We start from the raw sequence: 25,662 nt of genomic DNA, 5'->3' as shown, positions 1-25,662 counted from the left end.
TCCTGGTGCAGTTCAGTGTGGAGTCGAGGGAAGGGAATGGAATTCAGGTCCACGCCTCTGATCGTCATCCTCTGATGGACGGGAAGGAAGAGGCGGATTGTGCTCTCCATTCATTTGGCGGTGACTCCGCTCTCCCCAACACTATGGCCAAAGGGGAGCGCAGCGCTGAGAGCCACTGCCGACAAATCGGTCTGTTACACAGAGCCCCGTCTGCGGACAACGCTCCTCTCAAACAGGTACTGTCCGGGGGGAGTCCTGGGGGGGGGGGGGTACTGTCCGGGGGGGGTCCTGGGGGGGGGGGGTACTGTCCGGGGGGGGTGTGAGAGGGTGAGTGACTGTGTGTGAGAGTGAGTGTGAGTGAGTGAGAGTGACTGTGTGTGAGTGTGAGTGAGTGTGACTGTGAGTGAGTGTGTGTGAGTGACTGTGTGTGAGTGTGAGTGAGTGTGACTATGTGTGTGAGTGAGTGTGTGAGAGAGTGAGTGAGTGTGACTGTGTGTGAGAGTGTGAGTGAGTGAGTGTGACTGTGTGTGAGAGTGTGAGTGAGTGAGTGTGACTGTGTGTGAGAGTGTGAGTGAGTGAGTGTGACTGTGTGTGAGAGTGTGAGTGAGTGAGTGTGACTGTGTGTGAGAGTGTGAGTGAGTGAGTGTGACTGTGTGTGAGAGTGTGAGTGAGTGAGTGTGACTGTGTGTGAGAGTGAGTGAGTGAGTGTGACTGTGTGTGAGAGTGTGAGTGAGTGAGTGTGACTGTGTGTGAGAGTGTGAGTGAGTGAGTGTGAGAGTTGAGAGAGATCGAGACTGTAACTTGGCCAAAAAGAGCTCAAACGTGGTCCATCAGACTTTTTGGGGGGTTTCTTAGAGCTAAACTTTGTGTGTGTTTGTGGGAGAGGGAGAGATGGATTGTGGTGTGTGTTTGGGGGGGAGAGAGGGGGGTGGGGGAGAGAGAGGGGGAAGGGGGGTGGGGGAGAGAGAGGGTGGGGGATAGAGGGGGGTGGGGGAGAGAGAGGGTGGGGGATAGAGAGGGGTGGGGGATAGAGAGGGGTGGGGGAGAGAGGGGTGGGGGATAGAGAGGGGTGGGGGGATAGAGAGGGGGGTGGGGGATAGAGAGGGGGGTGGGGGGATAGAGAGGGGGATAGAGAGGGGGTGGGGGGATAGAGAGGGGGTGGGGGGATAGAGAGGGGGTGGGGGATAGAGAGGGGGGTGGGGGGATAGAGAGGGGGGTGGGGGGATAGAGAGGGGGGGGAGGGGGGGGGATAGAGAGGGGGGGGGGGGGAGGGGGGATAGAGAGGGGGGTGGGGGGATAGAGAGGGGGGGGGGGGGGGGATAGAGAGGGGGGGGAGGGGGGGGATAGAGAGGGGGGGAAATGAACCTTTCTTTCCAGGACGGATTGTGTGGGTAAAGGAAAGGACAAAAGGACATGTGTGATTGTCATTTGAAAGTCACAGTGACATCGCTGAACATCCCAATAGCACTGAGTCTTAATCAGAAGGAAACGAAAACCCGGGTTTTCTAATATATATAATATATACCCACAGACATATATAATATACACACACAGATATATATATATACACACACACACATATATAATATACACACACAACACACACACACACATATATAATATACACACACACACACATATACACACACACACACATATACACACACACACACATATATAATATACACACACACATATACACACACATCTGGCTGCTGCTAATATTAATTTGTTACTATTGTTAGTTGGAGAATTAGGAGAAAGTGAGTTCAAGGGAAAGGAGTTTCTGAGTAGAGAGACGCAGTGAGAAGGAGAAATGGAACCAATGTTTCCGACCTGGGATCAACCCCCGAAAGGAAGGAAAGGAGGGAGTGTGTGTGAGAGAGAGAGAGAGAGAGCTCTCCATTCAGAAAAATGTCACACTCCCCCCCCCACCCCCACCCCACCATCTCATTTCAGTACATTGCTGTACACGACACACAGGGAAACAGACACAGGAACCTCTCACTTGCCCTTTAATCCAGTGCTGATGTTTGTTATTAGTTCATTTATTATTGTTGGTTATAATCTGGGTCCTTTTTTAAAAAACTGTCTTGATCCAGGCGGCCCACACACCTGCCCCACACACCAGATAGATAGATATATGTTACCTCTAATATACTACTGTGCTTTCATTGGACTGAGAGTTAGGGATGTGTTTGTGTAGGACTTTTTTTCTCTGGTTTTAAACTATTGCAATATGGCTGCTGAGTTTCAGGTTTGATTAAATTTGAGTTTAGGGCAACGGCTCATAATAAATTTAAGACGAGGAGAATTTTTTTTTTACCCAGAGAGTGGTCACGGGCTGCAATGCACTATTTGAAAGGGCGGTGGACGCAAGTTCGATAGTAGGTTTTAAAAAGGCTTTTTAAGAAACAATTGGATATGTACTTTAAAAAAAAGAACAATGTGCGGGGCTACGGGGAAGTGGGATTAATCAGTAGCTCTTTTCAAAGAGCTGGTACAGACACGATGAGCCAAACGGTCTCTTTCTACGCTGTAAGATTCTGTGATAATCTCTGGGCTCAGAACCTCGGTTGGAAACACTCTGACCCTTTTGCAACAGTTTGACATGTGAGATTGAGCTTCAGCTCTGCCCTATTACCACGACTGTTCTTTCCCGTTGATGCGAAGCATGTTCTGAGTCATGAGAAAATTGCATTGAGCTCTTATAAATCAGTGCCTTGGAAAGCGATCATATTCAAGATGTCTGCGTGACTGAAGCAGGGTTGAGTGATTTTAAAGTGCCAGTTTTCCTCATCGAGCCTGGCTCATGTCTACTCTGTTTGCGTATTTTTTCCCCTCCCTGCTCAGTTGGAGGGAGTTTCTCTCTTGCTCTCCTGCCCAACAATGATCCCCCAGATAACATTGGTTATTCACTGCGAGATAGCTTTGTGGCGCATCATTGCTGTGTGCAAATTGGCTGCTGCAATTGCCTACAAATTTGCCTACACTTTACAGTATATCTCATGAAGTGCTTTGAGACGAGGAGATGACTTGATACCATCCATCATCGATGGCTGTGCCTTCAGCCACAACACTCCAAAACTCTGGAACTCTCCTTCCCTCAATCCCTCCACCTCGCCCGCCCCCTCCCTCCCCCCCACACCACCTTCAAATCCTGCCTAAAGACCATCCTTTCTGCTTACGGTCCCTTCCCCCCTCCCTCCCTCCCTTTCCCCCTGGCTCAGGGCAGACTCCACTACTGTCAAGTGCTCCGGGACACCAGCCCTCCTGAAGGGCGCTGTGTAAATGCAAGTTGTTGTTGTTGTAGATCTACCACTGTAGCCATTACATTCTTAGTCTTGTAACATTCTTAACATAACAACCCTTTGGTTCTTTCTTTCCAGAGGGAAGTTAAGAAGAATCTGTCGGTGTGCAGTAAGCTATGTTACGCCGTAGGCGGTGCTCCCTACCAGATAACTGGATGTGCCATTGGCTTCTTCCTGCAGATTTACCTCCTGGATGTAGCCCAGGTAAGGCCAGCGGATTAACTTTGTTTTGGTCACAGCCGAGTGTCTGACTCACACGGAAACCCATCACCATTGTTTAAGAGCATCCAAACCAAACTGAGAATTCCAGGCCTCCCATCTACACATGGAAATCCCAGAGATAGATTGTTGGAATGGAATGCGCTCTCTCTCTCTCTCTCTCTCCCCCCCCGGAGGGATGCACCCTGCTTACCTAATTCTGGAGAGTATTAGGAGCAGGTTGGCCAAGAGCTGAGGCTTGGAGGACCCAGCGTGTGGGTTGGGGTAATTGCTAGAATCTAACCAGCTAAAACTGCGTAGCCTGCCATTGATATCGCTGTCTGGCAAGCTTTCCCATTGCTGCCGATCAGAAAGGTAAGTCATGTTATACAGGAACACTGATTGCTGTTCTTGTTTCCATTATAGGGCAGGAACGAATGTGATAAGGCAGATTTGTAGAGTGTATGTAAATCCCTGCTTGGTTGAAGCGAGTTTCTCCTCGTGTCCTGTCCAGCAATAATCCACCAGATAAAATTAGTCATTCACTGGAAGGTTGTTTGTGGGACAGCATTGCTGTGTGCAAATTGGCTGACCCATTTACCTACAAAATACAGTCACTACACTTGACGATGTATCCCGTGAAGTGCATCCACCTACATAGGTGTGTAAGATTAGGAAGGGATTTGAGAAAGTGGATGTTAGTGGGCTGTTTCCACCAGCTGGGAAACCCAAACTGAGAGAGGATGAATACAAGACAGACCATGGTAATTCTAATGGGAAGTTTAGGAGGAACATCTTCATGCAGAGGGTGGTGAAAATGTGGAACTCACTGCTAGAAGCTGTAGTCGAAACAAAAAGGAGTGATGTTTTTAAGAGAAAACTTGTGAAGAATATGTGAGGGAAAGTGGAATAGAGGGGTAAGGTCTTGTGTGGAGTAGATACGGACCAGTTGAGCTGAATAGCCAGTTTCTGTGCTGTATTAATCACTCTTAAGTAATTCTATGTAATACTGACCCTGTTCACGTTCCTTTTTTCTCCTGTTCCACATTCCCCAATATTTATTCTTTGCACAGAGCCATGCGATGTGGTGGTTCAGGAGACCATCAGTGTAAGCAGATAAACAGAGAGTGGTGACTCGCGGGGTTAATCAGGCTGGTCGAATATACACACTTGATATTTATCGTCCGGTTTGGTGTGAAGCTGCAGTGTCCATATCGGACCAGATATTTTCTTGGGATTGGTGCCATTGAAGCCTATCCTAGAACTGGGGAAATAAACAAACTCATAAACTAACTAACAAACCTCACCAAGTAAATCAGAAAATACAGTGGCTGTCTCGTAACACTGTAATAGTCCTAGTCAGTGGGGAATGGGGAAAGGCAGTTTAATAGGCAATTACAGTACTTATAATGACTGTGTATCTCATTAATATGTATGAAAGGACAATAAAGGCAATCCTGTTAACTTAATCTGTCTAATAGTTCATTAACTGGTGTTAAATTTGAAAGCTAACAAATGCATTGAATGGCACAGAACATTTATAGAGGCAGCAATATAATAATAATCCTTGCATTTCATATAGAGCCTTATCACACCTTCGAGGCGTCTCAAAGCGCTTCACGGGATATACTGTAAAATGAATTGATTGTGTATTTTGTGGGTGAAATTGTAGGTGTTCTGGGTATTGGGTTTTGTAGAGGACACAATCCATCTGCATTTGGGCTGGTCTTTATACAGAACGAATCCTAAATGCTTTTTATTTTGTTCATTGATGTCATCTCCGTTCCCTCCTGAACCTCAGCTTGACCCGTCCTCTGCCTCCTTGATCCTATTCATCGGCAGAGCATGGGACGCCATCACAGACCCTACCATCGGATTTTTCATCAGCAAAAGTAAATGGACGCGATTTGGAAGATTGCTGCCCTGGTAAGAAGCCTTTCTTGACTTGCAATTTCGCTGTACAATGCGGACAGATAATGGACAAGGACATTAACTGCAAGAGGTCATTGCTTACCATGGCTTATCGAGGCAATCTTATCAATAATAATAGTTATATCCTGTGCATTTGATAGAAAGCCTTTTTCATGTCCCGAAGAATTTACTGTAAAGTGTAGTGCAGTGAATTTGTAAGGGGAACGTGGCAGCCCAATGCACACAGCAATATCCAGAGCTATGAAGTGAGCGACTCATTTTATCTGGGGGATTGTTGGCCAGGACATCGAGAGAGAGAGAGAAACTACCATCTCTTTCTTGTCTGAATTGTGCCATGGCATCCTTGAAGTCTACCTGAGCAAGCAGACGGGATTTCAGGCTGACATCCCATTTGGCATGTTTTATAGTATTTTATGTGTAGTGTATAATCAGATCGTGCCTTTCTTAATTAAATAATACCACAACTCGTTGTCCTTGAAGCACAAACCTCTTTCTTGCAGCGGTGTTTCTCATGGATTTGCTGTGACAGGTTTCAGTTTTGTTGTTGACTATAAAGGAGAATTCTATCGAGACCACTGAACGGTTTGCAGTCATGTGGAGGCAGCAGGATTGAACCCACCAAGACTTCAAAGTAGCCATTTTCTTAAACGCTTTGAGATGTCGCCAGGTTGGCTCAGTTGGTGGAGCTCTTGCCTTTGAATCAAAGGGTTGTGGTCAGGAACTACCTGGGCACTTGCACTCACTTTCAGGGCTGATACATCAATACACTCCTCGCTGCATTAATCTACCCTGCGTGAAGGGCGCTATATAAATGCAAGTTGTTGTTGTTGGTTTGTAGGATGTTCCATGTTAAACGGGGTCCCTTCCGCCTGTTCCGCCCACAAATACACAGTCACTACACTTTCCGAACACTCTGGATTATTATTACCCTTTTTTCTCCAATTGAGATAACGAGAGGCAGAGCAGACAGTGCTGTCTGGATGTGGCAAATAGTACCTAGTGGGAGCTTTTGGGCATTTTGGCTGGGCTCAGCGTGTTTGTATGTTTAAACCTGAGGGTTACTTAACCCTGGCAACAGGAGTTCCAAATCTATTGAGGTTATCTCTGCAGCCCCGACCAATTCAAGGCCAGTCGGCTGCTCAAACAAACTGCGGACTGTAGCGTTGGCTTTGTTGCCTTTCTTACCCCTCCACAGTGTCTCTGTGTCGTGTCTAGTGCTTCACCAGGCGCAAAGGATGGCCATTACCAGAGGGGAGGCCAGGAGACATTTTTTTAACCCAGAGAATTGTTACGATCTGAATGCAGTGCTTGAGAGGATAGTGGAAGCATAATAATCCTCGCATTTGATATAGCGACTTATCATGTCGTTGAGACATCTCAAAGCGCTTCACAGGATACACTGTAAAGTGGAGTGACTGTGTATTTTGTGGGTGAAAATATACAATTCACATTTGTTTGGCTGGTTGCGGAGTTGAGAGGGCAGAGAAAGAGAGAGAGGGAGGGAGTGTGAGTGACAGAGAGAGACAAGAGGGACAGAGATGAGCTAATAACCTGTGGTGACAGGACAACAAGGTGGTGTTTGTGTTACTAGCCGGGGTACAGCCTGACGTTCTGAGGAGAGCCGTAGCTAGAAAATGAACTGTGATGTGGGGCAGGGACACACCTGTCTCTGTGTTGTGGTTGCACACAAAGCTAACAGACAAATCCAGATAACACCAGCCGTGTGCTACTGAATCATTTCCCAAGCGGTCTGCACAGCTTCAGGGTAAACACACCCTAAAATATCAGGCCGTCAGATCAAGATCTTTGTTCCCTTCCCTGTCATTTAATGTGAAAATGTATTCCCGCATAATCCTAGCCTCCGCCGCCCTCTGTACCAAGTGTGAAGCTCAAGCAGGGATTTTTATGATGTTTTATGCCCTTCCGCCTCGCCCCCTCCTTTGCCTCCTTCAAGAACCGTCTCAACACCCTCCTTCGACCGTGCCTTCGGTCACCGGCTTCTCAAAACGTACCCCTTTGATTGTGCTTTCAGTCACCTCTCTCCTCCCCACTCCCCTCTCGACTCAACTCCCACCAGACATCCATCCTCCTGACTCGGAAAGCGCCGTATTAATGTCAATTGAAATTTTGTGAATAAATATCACGACTAAACCCCCTCTTTGGCAGCCCTCCCCACTCCCTCCTCCCCAATATGATTTGGGTTGCAAAGAGTTAATTCCATAATGGTTCCTTGTTCTATAAACGTGGCCACACCAGAGGCTGAGATTTCCAAATTGCTTCAGGAAATGTGAGACTGCAGTAACGCTGTTTTATAATTCAAAAGATATTCCAAAAAAATCTACCAAAAGTTTCTGGACAGGCTTTCATTATGAATTGACTTTTCAGTCCAAATTTTTTTAAAAAAAGTTTCCAGTGGTATTAAGATAGTATTTAAATCTATTTTAAATGGTTAATTTTTATGACTGTGTTTACATAAAGTATATACTATAGATGTGTGTGTATATATATATATAAAATGTGTGTAATGGGTGTAACCTCTCGAGCGATCCAATTATCATCAGGGTTTCATTCAGTTTGTTTGTAAAAATTATTATTATTAATAATCCTTGCATTTGATATAGGGGCTTCCATGTCAGGAGGGTATCTCAAAGTGCTTCACAAGATATGCTATACAGTCTAGTGACTGAATTTTTTAGGCAAAACACAGCAGTCGGATTAGCACACCTCATTGCCCCACAGGCAGCTGTGAAGTGAGTGACTGATTGAATCTGGGGATTGTTGAAGGGGTTAACACTGGTAGACGATGGCCAGTGTTGGCAGTTTGGGACGGTTTGTGTTGTTATTGTACATGATAAACCGGCTTTGGGCAGGTGCCGAATTTTAACATATCTCATTTCAACACACCAAACCCTTTTTTCTCTATCACCCAATCCCCTTGCGACACATCAGCAAAAGCACTGAATTATGTTTGTTTTTCCCCCCCCTCTTTGAAGGCCTTTTTCTTACACCATTTCAAAGAGCACAAACCTAAATGGGCCACTCTGCTCGCCACAGGGGGTTTAGTCGATTGGCGGGTCGCTTTTCTGGGGGTAATAATCCGTTTTAAAAATAAATATAAGTAAATAATAATAAATTTGGTCACTCAATCCATGACTGTTTGTGGGACACTGCTGTTTCATCCACAAAATATAGTCAATTCACTTCACAGAATATACTGTAAAGTGTAGTGACTCTGTATTTTTTGGGTGAAACGCAGAGAGCAGTCCCATAAACAGCCGTGGCGTTAGTGACCGATTTTTATGGTTTAGCTAGTCAGCACTTATAAAGCTCCTTTGAAGTAGCGCTATAATCACTGGGGCTCCTACTGATTGCTAGGTGGAGTAAGGAAACTTGGCCAACATTTCGCACGGCCCAGGAATCGAACCCAGGTCCTCTCGCGAGCGCTCGAACCACTGAGCTGCACAACTTTGTTTCTTGTAGATGTGGATTTATGGTTAGGATTTATGGGAATTTTTTTTAAAAAAGGGACAGCCTTTGCCACTCGGACCCCAAAATAATAGTAACTTGTATTTCTATAGCGACTCAGAGCACTAATATAGCAGAACTCGATGCTGAGACGGGGAGAGGGGGGGTGGGTTTGTTTCAAAAGTTTGGGGGATCAAAAGTTTTCTAATGGTTAGAGCACTTGCCTCACAGGCAAGAGACCTGGGTTTGATTCCCGGGCAGGGCGAAATGTTGGCCAAGTTTCCTTACTCCACACGCCTCTGTTTACCCAGCAGTAAATAGGAACCCAGTTGTTAGGCGATTGGCGGATCGCTTTTCTGGGGGTAATAATCCCTTCAAAACAAATAAACAAATAATAAGAACACTTTGGTCACTGAATCCTTGACTGTTTGTGGGAGGCTGCTGTGTGTAATTGGGTGCTGTGTTTTGCCCACAAAATATACAGTCAATTCACTTCATAGTATGTTTTGTGAAGCGCTTTGAGACATCTTGAAGATGTGATAAAGCACTAATAATTATTATTATTTCCATGTCTTTTCGGGTGATTGATGTCAATTTACTGCATTGGCTCATTGATACGAGGAAACCTGAAAGGGAGCTTTTCTGTTCTGTTCCCTTCCTGCCAACAATGTGTTTCCTTCCACATTGGCCATCGCTGTGGGTCTAAGGCAGCAAACTGGGTGATCACTTCTCCAAAACGTGTGGCTTTTATTTACAAACGGTCTGTTAGGCTAAAGGTGGTTTTGCACAGAGTTCAGTGAAGCATCTCACGAGACCATAGCAACACGGGCATAAAAGTGGCATATTGTTTCCTTAGAAAAAGTCTCTTAATTGATGGCATCTGAGGGTGAAATAGCTGTTTACATCAGCTCCCAGGCTCTGACAGGTTAATTTCAAGAGTGTGTGAGGGGGAGAGAGAAGCCTTTCCCTAAGGGACGTATCTGTATGTAATGTGTTTTTAGCATTAGCCTCAAGTGCAGAACAGGACAGACGTGTGGAGGGGGGGGGAGGGTGAAGGGTAGAGGGAAAGGGGGAAGGATGGGAGGGAGAGGGGGAAGGGTAGAGGGAAGGGGGAAAGGATGGGAGGAAGAAGGAAGAGTGGGGGCAAGGGGGTGGGGGGAAGTGGGAAGGTTATTGGGTCAAATTACAAACGAGGAGAAGCACACCATTGCGAGTGGCCAATGGGGTGTGTGTGCTCAGTGTGGTGTGTTCTGATGATCTACTTGGCTATTCATGATTTGCTTTGCAAGGAATCCAGGGTAACTCTCGGTCAATCAGCCCGGAAACGCTGAACCTTCTTTAGCTGCAGTTGGGAGTCCACCAGGTCCCAGCCACGCGTTTCAATTCAGATTTTCCAGTTTATTTCGACCCGAAAATGTTTATTTAATGGAGAGAGGAGTCTGGAACCAATCTGCATAGATTGGTGGTTCCCAACCTCAGCTAAACCGTGTGAAGGAATTGGGAGGAGAAGATTGTTTCTTTTTAAGAAATCATTTCTTTTATTTAAAGGGGGAAATGTTTGAACGCTGCCGAGCTCGGTCTCTCGCCTCTGGGTTTGATTTACCAGCTGAAAACCTGTGCTCACTAACCACTCGCAGTTATACCCGGGCCATTAGTTTGATGATATGGATATTGTTTCCGCCTCCCTCAACACGCAGCAAAGCAGTTAATTCCAGCTCAGGGAGTGCACCCATCTACACTGTTCAACAGTTACCCCCAACACACACTCGGGACAAAATTGGCTGCCAGGTTCACCCAGAAAAACACAGACCGACTCCAGTGCTGTGTGTAACATGGTATAGTGTAGCACAGACATCACTAGATCAACGTTTTATAGATTTTGCCCACAGAATATAGTCAATTCACTTTACAGTGTATCCTGTGAAGTGCTTTGAGACGTCTCGAAGACTGGATGAAGCGCTGTTTCAAATGCATGGATTGTTATTATTATAGATGTACAATTTTATAATTCAGTGGTACAGTAATACAGTAAATTAACGCATTTAGTTGTAAAGAAATCACAAGTTGGGTGTTTTATGATAATGATACTAATAACAATAATAATCCTTGCATTTGATACAGCGCCTCATCGCGTCTTCAAAACATCTCAAAGAGCTTCACAGAATAAACCGTAAAGTGTATATTTTGTGGATGGAAAATGATGATGATGATCATTGCAGCATTTGCAGTGAACTGAATAAATAGGTTGCTTGTCTGGGGAGGTAGGAACCGAGCCAAGCAGACGTTAAACAGGTTTACTGTGAGGAGGCCATCTGCAACATCTGAACTGACAAGACAGTATCTTTAATGGTTTATGGTGGGGTTTAAAGGGACTGTCCCAACTCTCATTATATATGTTGAAGAGCATTAGAAGCCCAAGCACTTCACTTTTGTTGTGGTGGATCACTTTATTGTCAAAGTGATCTTCTCGTTTTCATTATTTTCCGAATCTGAAAATAATCACAGAAGCATGAAACGCAGAGAGGGAGAGGGAGAAGGGGGGATTTCTGTATCCGGTGATTAATTTATAGCCAATCTCAAACCAGAGCTTACAGACCAGGTGTAGGTTTTACAGAAAGCGCAAGTGACTTGGCTGTTTTTTTAAGTTACTCTACGCTCTTAAAGAACATCTAGCTTTCTCAGGGTGCTGACAATGAATTGAGATTTACTGAGTTTGGTAACAACTAGTTGAGATTTACACCGTTTCCCTGCAGATCTGATCTCGGAAGCTTGGTGAAGGAGGAGGCAGCAATAATAATAACAACAACAATAATCCTTGCATTTGATATAGCGCCTTATCATGTCGTTGAGACATTTCAAAGCACTTCATAGGATATGCTGAATTAACTGTATGTTTTGTGGGCGAAACGCCAGTTGCACACAGCAACGTCTCACACGCAAATAGATCTACTAACTCCTGTAAAAAAATTAGCGATTTTTAAAAAAAATCAATAGAAAAATGAATAATTTGGTTACTCAATCCAGCCCCTCGTGGGTTGAGTAACCAAACTATTTATTCATCTATTGATTTTTTAAAAAAAAACAGTGATATTGTTATAGCAGTTAGTAGATCTATTTATTCGATTGTCGGCTTTGTCCACGCGCGCAGCCCCCGCAACATCTGAAAGTCTTTTTCGGTGTTTGAGCCTGGCTGTCATGGAAAGGTTTAGCGGTTGGCGAGTCTCTCTCTCTCTCTCCGTGTCTTGGCATGGCATTGATTTGCCCTTTGTATCTGCCCTACAGGTGCCTGAACCCTGATATTTTGACTGCGCTTAGAAGGCAGCCACCTGCGTAGCCAATGCATCTGATCTCAGATCTGCACTGGCAGCAATTCACAACGTCGCAGCCTCATTTTTAAACTAGTGGGTTTTTAATATTTAAATTTTAGCCCCAAATCAGAACCCACTGTCAAATTGTTGATAAACTAATTTAATATTATTAATAATAATAATAACAATAATCCCAAGTATTTGATTATAGCCCCTTTCACAGCAGGAGGGGAGTTCTCAAAGCGCTTCACGTGATTTTGCGTAAAGTGTAGTGACTGTGTTTTGTGGGCAAACACGGCAATTAATTTGCACGCAGAATTTTATTATTATTATTAATGGCAGTGAGGCTTGAGCTCATGTCTAGGCTTCCACCCCCAGGCTGCATTATCAGAGGTAACGAACTTTGGGTGTCGCGCAAGTGGATGTGAAAGGTTCACGCGACACTATTCAAAAAGAGGCTGGAGTTTCTCCCGGTGTCCTGGCCATTGATCCTCCAGATAAATTGGTGGCATGTTTAATGGCTGTTTGTGGGATCTTACTGTGTGCAAAATGACTCCCGCGTTTGCTTACAAATAAATGTAACATCACTTGGCAGCTATTAGCTGCTGAAGCACTTTGAGACGATAATAGGCGGAATATAAAATACACCGATTATTATTAGCTTAGTGTTAGTCCGGTTTAAGGTAACCTCAGGGATGTTATCAGCCTTGATTATTGACTTCAGAGCTTCAAAAAGACAAGCTGTTCTTCCATTTTATATTATTCTAACTTTTATTCATCGCCGTCAAAGGTTACTGACGGGCAGTGCGGGCTGCCAGCAGATCCCATTACCTACGTGTGTTTAGTTGTGTATCCACAAAGCCTCCATTGTGTGGCAATCTCTTGAGTGTGACTGGTTGCCCACTATTGAATCACTAACCAAATAGCTCTGGTACTAACAATGTATCCGAGTGAGAGAGTCATTGAGATGGCTGTTTATTAGGAAGATTTTATTGGACGCTGTTAGCAAAGTGGTTTGAGGAGTTCCTAGTGCAGGTTTAAACCATTGCTTGTCTTAAGAGAGCCCTTTCTTTCTCCCTCTCAACCACTGGAGTGCCAGTGAGTCCCAGTGCGACTTTCGTTGGACACAGACCCTTGTTTGTAGCAAGTGGTAGGAAGGCATCTTGTAACTTGTGCATGGAGTTGCTTGTGATAGACAGTCGAGTCTTACACTCCCTACACACAATTCCAGAGCAGGAACCAGTAGAACTGGTTTCATTGCGCAGTCCTCAACCTATGCTTTACCAATGGGGGTGCTGGTTGGGGGATGGGGAGGAGGGGAGCTGGTCGGGGGCAGAGGGGGAGGGTTGCTGGTCGGGGGAGGAGGGGTGAATGTCATACATGTTCTAACATTGATTGACCCAGGCAGACTTTTCCCCTTGCGTTCCTGCAGTTGAAGTTCTCTCCCTTTACAATTAGACACTGAGCCAAGTATTCGTTGACTGTGTTACTAAAGGGCGGTTTGACAACAGTGAGAATAAATGGTTCAATTAAAGCCGTGCTCCTGAATAGAAGCCACAACAACAGCAAACCCCAGTCTTAGACACAAACTGAACCAAACGGAATAGACTTGATGTATCTGCCTCTCAACCATCGTTTGGGGGTTCATGCTGAGTGACTGTGACTGAGTCACAGTCTAGGCTGCCCCACCCCCCACAGTGCTGGGGGAAAGCATTGGATTGTCAGAGGTGCCGTCCTTCAATTGAGGCGTTAAACCCAATGTCCTGACTGACTGTTCAGGTTTCACGTCAGAGATCCCAGTGCTCAAAATGAAAAGCACATCCGATTTCTCCCTCCACCATCCTGGCAGCCACATGGCTTGTCGTGTCCCAAACCGATCCAGTGCCTCAACAACATTGCAAGTTAATACAGGATCTGAAAGGCTTGAAGCGTCAACAATCATTCTCACAAACAGCATGTTTAAAGTCATCTGTCTGTCTGCCTGTCCATTAACGTTGTGTGGTGAGTGAGATCAGCGAGACTCCTTGTGGGAACCCTAACCCTAACCTTGTTTGCCGAGCACTATATAAATGCACGTTGTTGTTCTTGTTGTTTACCCACATTCTCCTCTTCCCTGTTCGCCCTCTATTCTAAATATAAACACATTCCAAGGACTTCAACAAAAAAAAACAGGTAATAATCCCTTTAAAAACCAATAACAATTTGGTCACTTCAATCCGCGACTGTTTGTGGGAATGTCGCTGTGTACAATTGGCTGCTGCGTTTCACCCACAAATTACGCAGGGGCTAATTTAAACTAGTGGCGAGGGGGGATGGGTATCCCAGGATAAACAATAGATTAGGGAATAGAGGAAAAAGACAAGTAGGAAATATAGAGCAGGTACATGTGGACTATTTCCTCAAAAGCATGTGCCTAAATGCACGGAGCTTAGGGAATAAGGTTGATGAGCTGCAGGTTCAACTGGTAGTAGGAGGTCACAATGTGGTGGCAGTAACTGAGACATGGCTCAAGCCAGGACAGGAATGGGAGATACATATTCCAGGATATAATGTGTTCAGGAAGGATAGAGAAGGAAGAAAGGGTGGAGGGGTGGCAATATTAGTTAAGGATACAATTGTAGCTGTAGAAAGGGACGCGACTCGAGGGCCCAACAACAGAATCGATCCGGTTAGGTCAGAAATAGGAAAGGAGTGGTTACACTGATAGGGGTTTACTATAGACCACCAGATAGCGGGAAGGAGATAGAGGAGCAGATCTGCAACCAGATCATGGACAGATGTAGGGCAAACAGAGTTGTCATAATGGGGGATTTAATTATCCCAATATAGACTGACAAAATAGCAACGCAAGGCCTAGCTAAGGGCAAGGCCGGAGAAAGACTCATCAACTGTGTACAAGAAAATTTTCTTGAGCAGTATGTCTCCAGTCCTACAAGGAAGGAAGCATTGCTGGATCTTGTCCTAGGGAATGAAGGAGGTCAGGTTGAACAAGTTACGTTAGGGGAGCATCGAGGTAACAGTGACCATAATATTATTAGATTTAGATTACTCATGAACAGGGACAAAGTACAGTCAAGGGTGAAAATGCTTGACTGGAAAAGAGCTAATTTTGATGGGCTAAAGAGGGACCGAGAGTAGGTGGACTGGCAAGTAAGAATGACAGGTAAAACGACTCATGAGCTCCTCTGGGAGTGGTCCTGTTCCTGAACTCTGACCTCCCGATGGCTCCAGTACCCCTCTCTCATGGTTCCTATAGAGTGATGGGCTGCTATCATCGAGTCCTAGGGGAGTGAGGGTCTCCTACACCATACTGTCCAGGAACCTCTCACTGTCCCTGATGGAGCGCAGTGTTTGCACCTGGGCTTCCAGCTCAACTACTCTTAGCTGAAGCTCCCTGATTTCCAGACACTTGCAGCAGATGAAATCGCCCGGGTTTAAGGCGCCCTCCATCGACTCCCACATGAAACAGACCTCGCAGTTTACCTGCCACACCATCTTCACAATCTTTATATAGATACAAAGATATATAGCCTGCCCCCACTTCTCCCACTGCACTTATTTCCCACTCTCACCAAATTCCCTCACACTCTGGCCTCACCTCACTCACTCCCTGTAAAGTTGCCCCACAAGACCAATGTACCAATGGCATCAGCAATTTTAACTAACACAAGAATTAAAACAACTACTACAAGACTTGAATAATAACAACAACAAATTGGGTTATGTACTCACGATAGCAGTTCTCACGACACTCATAGCAGCAATTCCAACTCTAACCAAATTCTCTCACACTCTGGCTTCACCTCACCCCCAACGTAGCTCACTCTGGGCTCTCGCAGTTATCTCCTATTTATACTCTCTGGGTGCAACCCATTTCTGATTTGCTCAGCAGTAATTTGGAATTAACACCTAATCATTGGAGTCCTGTAGCTCAGTGGTTAGAGCACTTGCTTTGCAAGTGAGAGACCTGAGTTCAATTCCAGGCAGAGGGCCAAACCTTGGGCAAGTTTCCTTTCTCCTCACAGAGCCTAATAATAATCCCTCCAAAACCAAAAACAATAATAAATTGGTCATTTTCAATCTACGACTGTTTGTGGGACATTGCTGCGCGCAATTGGCTGCCGCGTTCGCCCACAAATATACAGCCAATTCACTTTACAGTGTGTTCTGTGAAGCGCTTTGGGACGTCCTCCCGACGTGAAAAGCGCTATATCAAATCCAAGGATTATTCTTATTCATTTAAGTGATTAATCAATAAGTTAAGTTAATCAATAAATTACTTGTTATTGGCGAAGCCTAATTGGCTACAGCTGCTCCCTGTAAAGTTGCCCCACAAGACCAATGTACCAATGGCATCAGCAATTTTAACTAACACAAGAATTAAAACAACTACTACAAGACTTGAATAATAACAACAACAACAAATTGGGTTATGTACTAACGATAGCAGTTCTCACAACACTCATAGCAGCAATTCCCACTCTCACCAAATTCCCTCACACTCTGGCCTCGCCTCACTCCGGACGTAGCTCACTCTGGGCTCTCGGCTCGCAAAGAGATGTCATGAAGATGTGATCAGGTGCCGTATCGAACACGACGATTATTATTATAAACAGTCACAGAGAATTCCTCTATTTTATTTGTTTCTGTTCCAGGATTATCTGCTCCACACCATTTGCAGTTGCCTCGTACCTCCTCCTGTGGTACGTCCCGGATAGTAATGTGTCAGAGATGGGAAAGATCTTCTGGTACCTCATCTTCTACTGCTCGTTCCAAACGATGCAGACGGTAAGTGTACAAGGAAAGGCAACCATTCAGTGTTTGGTGATCCACGGCCACATCTAATGGAATCCTGTAGCTCAGTGGTTAGAGCCCTCGCCTCGCAAGCGAGAGGACCCGGGCTCAATTCCTGGGCGTGCAAAACGTTGGCCAAGTTTCCTTCCTCCACACACACACACACACACCTCTGTTTACCCAACAGTAAGTAGGAACTCGGTTGTTGGACGATTAGTGGATCGATCGCTTTTCCATGTGTAATAATCTGTTCAAAATAAATAAATAATTTAACAGAATAAAATAATAATTCGGTCACTCAAACCCCGACTGCTTGTAGGAAGCTGCTGCGATCCTCCTGGGTGGGGGGAGTGAGGTCTCCTTGGATTATTATTGTTGTTATCTCTTCACAAGTATAAATGGCTTTTCCCTTTATTTCTTTTAAAGTGCTTTCATGTTCCGTACTCAGCCCTTACGATGTTCATCAGCCCAGATCAAAAGGAAAGGGATTCTGCCACAGCTTACCGTGAGTAACCCTTTTATCGTTGTATTAGAATCATGGAATCTTACAGCACAGAAGGAGGCCGTTTGACCCATCGTGCCTATGCCGGCTCTTTGGAAGAGCTTCCCACTCCCCTCTGCTCTTACCCCAACTTGTCCCACTCCCCCGCTCTTGACCCCAAAGGGAGTGTTAAAGACCTGATGTCTCCACTTGATTTTCTATCCATATCTAGGAATTGTAAAGCCCGTTTTCTGTGGTGTTAATGGTTGTCCTCCTCGTGCTGTAGGTATGACGGTGGAGGTGCTGGGAACTGTCTTGGGGACCGCCATCCAGGGTCAGATTGTCGGTCAGGCTGGTGCCGCTTGCCTTCAGAATCACCGCTACATGGTGCAGAATGGCTTCAACACTTCACTGCCAACTGCGGACGTCAACACCACACTCTACAACCAAAGCACCTCCATCGACCAACTGGTACGTCCTCTCCCCCACCCCGCAATAGGTTTAGGAGGCAGTGCACTGAGCCAAGTGGGGCACCCTCTGTTGTTGAGTCAGGAGGTTGTGGGTTCAATCCCTATGTGGGGACTCTGAGCTCACAGTCCAGGCTGAAGTGCTGGGGAAACACTGCATCGTCAGAGGTGAAGCCCTTCGAATGAGACGATAAACCGAGGTTCCATCTGCCTGTTCAGGTGACATTGAAGGTTCCTCGGCTCTGTTCAAAAAGAGGAAGTTTCTCCTTGGAATAACTTGAACGTTACTCCACGGAGCAATAATAATTTGGTCACTTAATCTTATGCTCTCATCAATATATCTCATATAGTTTGAGACACGACATGTCAAGCGACTGTCAGGATGGTGGAAGGTGAACTCGATGGACCTTGGTCTTTTGCCCAGCAAATTCTTATGTTCTAATCCACGACTGTTTGTGGGGACGCTGCTGTGCGCAATTGGCTGCTGTGTTTCTCTCACAAAATACAGTTGATTCACTTTACAGTATATCCTGCGAAGTGTTTTGAGACGTCTCTCGAAGATGTGATCAGGTGCTGCATCAGATGCAAGGATTATTATTACTATTAAAGTTTGTGTTTTTTTTCCTGGTTACAGAAACAAGCGTATTTGATAGCAGCTGCCGTGATTGGTGGTGTGTACATCCTGTGTGCCATCATTCTGTTTGCTGGCGTCAGGGAGAGAGAGGGTAAGTGCGGGGTCAGAGTTTAGCTTTAAACAGCAGTGACTGACCGAGCCGCATTAACGGTTCATGGCTTTGGTTTCAAGCACGTTCCAAAGTGCATTCCTTGAGCTCAGCTCTAACAAACACAACACCAACAAAATGACATTTGCATAGGTTATTATTATTATAATGGGATACGTAGAATGTATTGTCAAACATTAGCTTGTGACTAATAATAGGTAACCACTTAACAACCTTTACAATTGCCACAATTAAATTCAAATGGTACGATAATAACATTGGGTTTTGAAACGTTAACCCATTATATACACCCCCCCCCACACACACACACACACACACACAAACACACACACACCTCTGTAAAGCTTTGCTCCTCACCTGCTCTGCTCAAGGCAGTATCTCACGCTGGGGTGAGATTCCACAGCTATTGCCGCACCCAAGTTCCCATTATTCATGTTCGAACTTTGACAGTGAATATACAACTAGAGCAACACAAGGACCTGTCATGTGCAAATTACCTGTTGCTAACACAGGCAAGCCCAATCTTGTCCTCTTGCACATATACTCTCGCACGCGGACTCGCACACTCTTGCGGGCGCGCGCGCACACACACGCTGTTAACGGCCAACCTGATTGCTGTAGGCATGTGTGTTCTATACTTATTTAAGACGTAAGGTTAACTTATGCATCCCGTCACTGGCATCTAATGTGATGTATGTGTAGCTAAATCGTGGGCGAGTTGAGTTGCACAATTAATAGTAAATAATAATAATAATCCTTGCATTTGCTGTAGCGCCTTTCACTTCAGGGTGAAAGCGCTTCACAGGATTTATTATGAAGGAGAGTGACTGTGTACTGTGAAAACAGCTTCCAAACAGCCATGAAGTAAATTTGTTGTGGGAGATTGTTGGTTAATGTCATTATATCATTTTGTGCTGCTCCGAATCAATGTAAATTGTACTGTAGGGCCTCTTCGACCTCCCACCGGGCTCAGCATCAGCCCCTGGGACACTAGCTACCCTGCCTGACGGGCGCTGTGTAAATGCAAGTAGTTGTTGTTATCAAGTCGTCGAGAAGTCTTAAAGCACTTCACTGGATTTTATCATGAAGTGACTGTGGACTTGTAGGCAAAATCAGATCCCAATATTGTACTTTGCTCAAAGTGAACATGATCTCGCGGTATGTTAATTGGCTGTGTATTTTAATTCTAACCTGTATATTTCTAGAGCCCTGTTACAAGAAGATGCAGAAATCGTACTCCTTTTTCAAGGGCCTGAAACTTGTCATGAGCTACGGACCTTATGTGAAGCTAATCATTGGTTTTCTCTTTACATCGTTGGCTTTTATGGTAAGGATAATTCTTAATAATAATAATATTAATACACACCACAATCCTTGTGTTTGATATCACCATTGGTATCACATTGGGAGGACATCTCAAAGCACTTCACAGAAACAATTGTAAAGCAGTAAGTAGGAACCCAGTTGTTAGTTAATTGGCGGAACGCTTTTCCGGGCGTAATAATCCCTTCAAAAAATAATAATTTGGTCACTCAATCCACGACTGTTTTTGGGACGCTGCTGTGCTCAATTGGTTGCCACGTTTCGCCCACAAAATACACAGTCACCACATTTACAGTAGTCCTGAAAGGTCCTTGGAATCTGGGTGTCCTGAATCTGAAGTATTTAGAGTTTTGTTTACACTTTACGGTATATTCTGTGAAGTGGTTTGAGACGTCTCGAAGACATGATGAGGTGCTGTATCAAATACAAAGGTTTATTATTATTATTATAAGGATATTATGAGGTGGGAACTCAGGCCTCAGATCCTGTATGTAAAATATTCATGGTTTTTGCATTTGGAGTTGTTTTTATTAAAAGCGACACAAATTATTGTTTGTTTCAGCTTCTGGAGGGGAATTTTGCCCTGTATTGTTCCTACACATTGGGCTTCCCCAAAGACTTCCAGAATATTCTCCTGGTAATCATGGTAAGATTAAAGGTTTTTGTTTTTTTTGCTCAATGTAGAATTAGTTGCCGAGTTAATTGGCTGCCATGTTTCGCCCTCATAAAGTACAGGCAGTTTTCGTTTCTCTGCAAACTCACCTTGAAGTGGGTTAAGAGGCAGGTGAACGTCACAGGGCTTCAGTAATTACCCATCGCAACACATTGCACCTCTTCTGCCTGTGAGGAGAGTTGGCTGTGCGCACTGGAGCCTGTCAGGAGAGCTCAGCCCTGCACTGCACTGCTCTGTACACTGGTTTAATCTGTGGGTCACAGAAACTCCTTACAAAAACGAGTCCCATCAGCTCAGTCACTGAGATGGATCCTTTGCCCATTCAATAAGCAAACCCCCAGCTGTTGGCTGGATTCTTTGAATGAATGGAGCTTCGGTGGTGGAAACATTCTCACAATAATACAGCTCCCTAACCTTGTCCACAATGGCTATAAAGCTGCTTAAATCCCAGTGAGCGAGTGAGCGAGCATTCGGGGGCTGGTATTCTTCTCTATGTTAAATGGGAGGGATTTGTCAAAGGCAGAGAGTGAAAGGTCCTCGGAATCTGGGTGTCCTGGAGCTGAACAGTGGGATGTTTGTTCTTCGCACTTTCCCATCCACCGGCATACGAGGGGGAAGGGGGAGCACTGCGCGACCCTTTATCCCCAACAGCCCCCGCCCCCCCCCCCCCCCCCAGTGAGGGCGGTGCAGACACTTCTCATTCAGCACAAAAAAATAAAGGTTTGAAAAGTGGCCGATGGAATTGAAAACCCAATAAAAGTCCGAAAAGGTTATTCAGAGATTGAGGGGAAAATGAACATAGAAAAGAATGACTTCCCTCTCTTCCTCTCTCTCTCTCCCCCCCCCCCCCCCCCTCCCTATGCACAGAAAAACGTGTCCATTAGCTCTGACCAACAGTTGTACAGCGCTTCACAGAATATACCGTGAAGTAAACAGAGGGGTGTGGAGTAAGGAACCTTGCCCAGTGTTTCGCTCGACCAGGAATCAAACCCAGGTCCCCTGGATGGTGAGGCGAGGGCTGTAACCACTGAGCTGCTGGGCTCTTGGTATACCCTAATGAGATAACCCAGTGTTTCATTACTGTTTCAGCTTTCAGCGACCCTGACCATCCCGTTCTGGCAATGGTTTCTGACGCGATTTGGGAAGAAAACGGCCGTGTATTTTGGCATCCCGGTGAGTGCGACGGCAGATTGAAAATTTCCCGTTAACTCGGAGCGCTTGGCAAAGCCGCTGTGTAAAGGGGACAAGGCCGTTTCAAATTAGAGCTTAGAGTTTAGATGCATTTTAGGGAACGTCGGAACTGTATTGTCAGAAAAGCCTCAGTTATTCCTTGCCAGAGTTTTTGACTTAAATCCTCCTTTGCGCTGGGAAACCTGCAGTGACAGCCTGTGATATCAGTCCCATAAAATCCCAACTATAGTCAGGTTGTCACGATAACAACAACAACGGTAACAGCAAATTGCCTAAGGTTTCACCCCTGCCCGGGAATCGAACCTGGGTCCTCTCTCTTGCGAAGTGAGTGTGCTCACCACGAGACTGCAGGACTCCTGATGTAGCAGCTTTCACATCTCGGAAGTGCTCGCCACGTCTCGGTTCGCTGTCCAAGCTCTGCCTCGCGCTGTAATCCGTTCACTTTGTGTTGCAGTCAGCCGTCCCATTCCTCATCCTGATCATCCTGGTCAAGAGGAACCTGATCGTGGCTTACGTCGTCTCCTTCGCCTCCGGAGTGAGTGTGGCCGCCGCTTTCCTCTTGCCGTGGTGAGTGTGCGACACGGGTGCGCAGTTCGCTTTTCCTTCCTCAAACAACAACCAACTAGCATTTACACAGCGGCCCCTCACACAGGGCAGTGGCCCAGAGCGCTCGACAGTGGTGCAGCCGAGAGAGGTGGGGGTGGTGGGGCGGGGGGGGGGGCAGGAGGCAGGTGACCGTAGGCACTTGTTGAAGAAGAAGGTCTTCGAGCGCAACCTGAAGGTGGGGAAGGAGGGGGACAAGGCGAGGGATGGAGGGAGAGTGGGACAGGGTTTCGGGGCGCAGCGGCTGAATGAAACAGACCTGATTTGCATTAAGACTTTGTTAATAAACTGTGAATTCTGTTTTACTTCAGTACAAACCATTGAACTGGAAATCCCGAATATTCTGTCTCTGTCAGATCTTTGCTAAGTAACGTTCTGTTTCCCTCCCTCCCTCCCTAAGGTCTATGTTACCGGATGTTGTCGATGACTTTAAACTGAAGAACCCGGACTCGATAGGACACGAAGCGATATTTTATTCCTTCTACGTCTTTTTCACCAAGTTTGCCTCTGGGATCTCCCTCGGCATCTCCACCCTCAGCCTCGAGTAGGTAGATCTGCTTCACTGTCACTGAACTCAACAGAACCCAAGTGATGAGCAGCTGGTATTACACTGGTTATTGCTAGTGCTGATTATTACTAGTGCTAGTTATTGTTGGTGCTAATTATTTGCTCGGGTTATTACTGGTGCCATTTATTACTGCTGCTAATTACTATTGGTGGTAAATACTACCATTGCTAATCGTTAATGGCTCTATTACTGGTGCTGATTATTACTGATGCTAATTATCACTGCTCCGTCTCCCCCCACCCCCACACACAGCTTTGCAGGCTACCAGACCAGGGGGTGCACCCAGCCCGATGCTGTGCACCTCACCCTGAAGATGTTGGTCGCCCCGGCACCCGTTTTCCTCATTGTCATCGGCGTCATTCTCTTCAAACTCTACCCCATCGACGAAGAGACGAGGATGAAGAACAGAAAAGCTTTGGAGGATTTACGGTGAGTCCAGGCTCTTCCTTGCTATGGGATTCGCCCCCCAACCCGCTACCACCACCACCACCACCCCTGGCTGGAGTCTGTCCACCATAATAAACCCCCCCCCCCCAGAATTAAGCAGGGATTTCATTTACAAGTGTCCAGGTGTTTAGGTGTAAGAGGGAGAAGGGAAGGTTTTACCACAGAGTAAAAATAAAACAAAATAGAATAATAATCTTTGTCTCCGATAACAGCTCCCTTCACTTTGGAGGGAAGTCTCAAAGTGGACCAGAGAATTCACTGCGATCTGTTGGCACTGTCAGGACAACTTGGAGTTGGCATTAGGCTACACCTTCTAAAACGATTTTGTAGTCAAATTGCCACAAAAACTCCCGAGGAACCTACCACTCCAAACAGGTCCCTAAATATTCATTACACAAAACCAGTTCCACAAGTGTCTCCTTGTTCACTGAACCCTGCCAGACCCTGCTCCACCTCGCGCCGGAGCGCGAGTGAGCGAAGCCATCACTGCCGTGAGAATTAAACCAGGTACAAGGAGCCAAGTTCTGGGCTCGCTAAAAGAGCGCCCCATAGTGGTCCGGTAATGAACTGACTAAACTTCAGAAGTGAAGCCACGTGTCATAATTATTATAATAATAATATAATAATAATCCTGGCATTTGATAAAGCCCCTTATCTCGTCTTCGAGACGTCTCAAAGTGCTTCTTCACAGAATATACTGTAAAGTGAATTGACTGTATTTTTTGGGTGTCAATTGCACACAACCGTGTCCCACAAACAGTCGTGGATTGGATTGACCAAATTATTATTATTATTTTTGGGAGAGGGCGGGGGACCCATGATCTGGTCGAAGTTTTTCTTGCACAAAGTTGAAGGCAATGGATCCAAATCTTTAAACAGCAGTCAGTTACAGATATCATGACCCAAACTACATTGTATCCCCAAAGATATTATTTCCTAACAGAAATCTTATCTAATTTTGTTCTCGAAAGGGTCGACACTTTCCGCTTCCACTGTCTGTCTTCCTGGGAATCTGTTCCATATGTTTCCTCCTCTGAATTTACCCCCTGTTTAGTGCTCACCTGCCCTGGATTAATGGCTTCTTATTTTTTTTCTTTGCAGAGACAATGGGCAAGACTCTGAAACAGACTTGTATGAACTTGGCAGCAGTGTATAACAAACACCAGAATGTTTACGTGTTTTAAAATTCTGAGCTCAGGAGTTCTGGACAGTGAGCGTGAGACTGAAACAGGAATTAACATGTTCCCTGTCTCTGTGCCGTGCAGCCTCTCCTCTACAGCGACATCAATCAAGACTTGACAGATGAACCTAACTAATGCTTTTTCAGGAGTAATAATCCCATCAAAAAAAAATAATAATTTAGTCACTCAATCCATGACTGTTTGTGGGACGCTGCTGTGCGCAATTGGTTGCCGCGTTTCGCCCATAAAAACACACAGTCCACTACACTTTACAGTATATTTTGTGAAGCGCTTTGAGACGTCTCAACGACGTGATAAAACGCAAAATCAAATGCAAGTATTATTATAACTAATCATTGAATAACACAATTACTGTCAATCATTGAGCTCAGGATTGGTATACAGGGTACATTACACTAATGAAAGTAAATATTGTGTCTTTGTGTTTGATTTGTAAATTAAATGTTAATTTAGAGAAATGTACAGGTGACTTTAATGGTGTAAATTTGTATAATTTCTAATTGACTGTATATTGTAAATTAATTAGCTGTGTTAATAAAAAAAAGCTCTCCAAATTGTTTTAGGAGGCAAATGCAGGACCGTTAAATAGCTAATATCTGAGCAGAAAGATCAAGATTTAACACCAAACTTAGTTAGTGGGTTAAATGTGGAGTCCTGTAACCCGGGTTAGAGCACTCACCTCGCAAGCGAGAGGACCTGGGTTCGATTCCCAGGCCGGGCGAAACGTTAGGCAAGTTTCCTTAGTTGCCCAATGCCTCTGTATACCTCGCAGTAAGTAGGACCCGGTTGTTAGTCAATTGGGGAATTGTGTTTTAGAGGGTAATAGTCCCTCCAAAAAATTATTTTTGCAAGACAAGTGATCACTCAACCCACGGCTGTTTGTGGGGACGCTGCTGTGCACAATTGGCTGCCGCGTTTCTTTCGCCCACAGACAGCAGTCAATTCACTTTACAGTA

At 45.4% G+C, this 25,662-nt stretch overlaps 1 protein-coding gene across 1 annotated transcript; it reads left to right on the top strand.

Annotated features, from left to right (window-relative positions):
- The first annotated feature begins 33 nt into the window (after positions 1-33).
- On the top strand, positions 34-25,380 carry mfsd2ab (major facilitator superfamily domain containing 2ab). The gene is made up of 14 exons (XM_007904263.2): positions 34-236; positions 3,390-3,515; positions 5,311-5,435; positions 16,870-17,002; positions 17,435-17,513; positions 17,776-17,960; positions 18,591-18,681; positions 19,905-20,026; positions 20,585-20,668; positions 21,785-21,868; positions 22,341-22,453; positions 22,890-23,033; positions 23,310-23,486; positions 24,606-25,380. Exons 1-14 carry the CDS (start codon positions 75-77, stop codon positions 24,658-24,660), a joined length of 1,680 nt encoding a protein of 559 aa, XP_007902454.1. The 5' UTR covers positions 34-74; the 3' UTR covers positions 24,661-25,380.
- Positions 25,381-25,662: the final 282 nt, after the last annotated feature.

Source organism: Callorhinchus milii, unplaced genomic scaffold (genome assembly GCF_018977255.1).
Source record: "Callorhinchus milii isolate IMCB2004 unplaced genomic scaffold, IMCB_Cmil_1.0 Scaffold10, whole genome shotgun sequence".
In the NCBI taxonomy this organism is placed as follows: domain Eukaryota; kingdom Metazoa; phylum Chordata; class Chondrichthyes; order Chimaeriformes; family Callorhinchidae; genus Callorhinchus; species Callorhinchus milii.
The sequence above is the reverse complement of the archived record's forward strand: the minus strand, read 5'-3'. Positions and strand labels throughout refer to the sequence as shown.

Bases quoted from the DNA above. Each gene is read 5' to 3' on its own strand.
- mfsd2ab (XM_007904263.2), top strand. From the start codon at position 75: ATGGACGGGAAGGAAGAGGCGGATTGTGCTCTCCATTCATTTGGCGGT. The intron at 237-3,389 runs GTACTGTCCGGG...CTTTCTTTCCAG, and splicing joins ACAACGCTCCTCTCAAACAG to AGGGAAGTTAAGAAGAATCT. The intron at 17,003-17,434 runs GTAAGTGTACAA...TTTCTTTTAAAG, and splicing joins CGTTCCAAACGATGCAGACG to TGCTTTCATGTTCCGTACTC.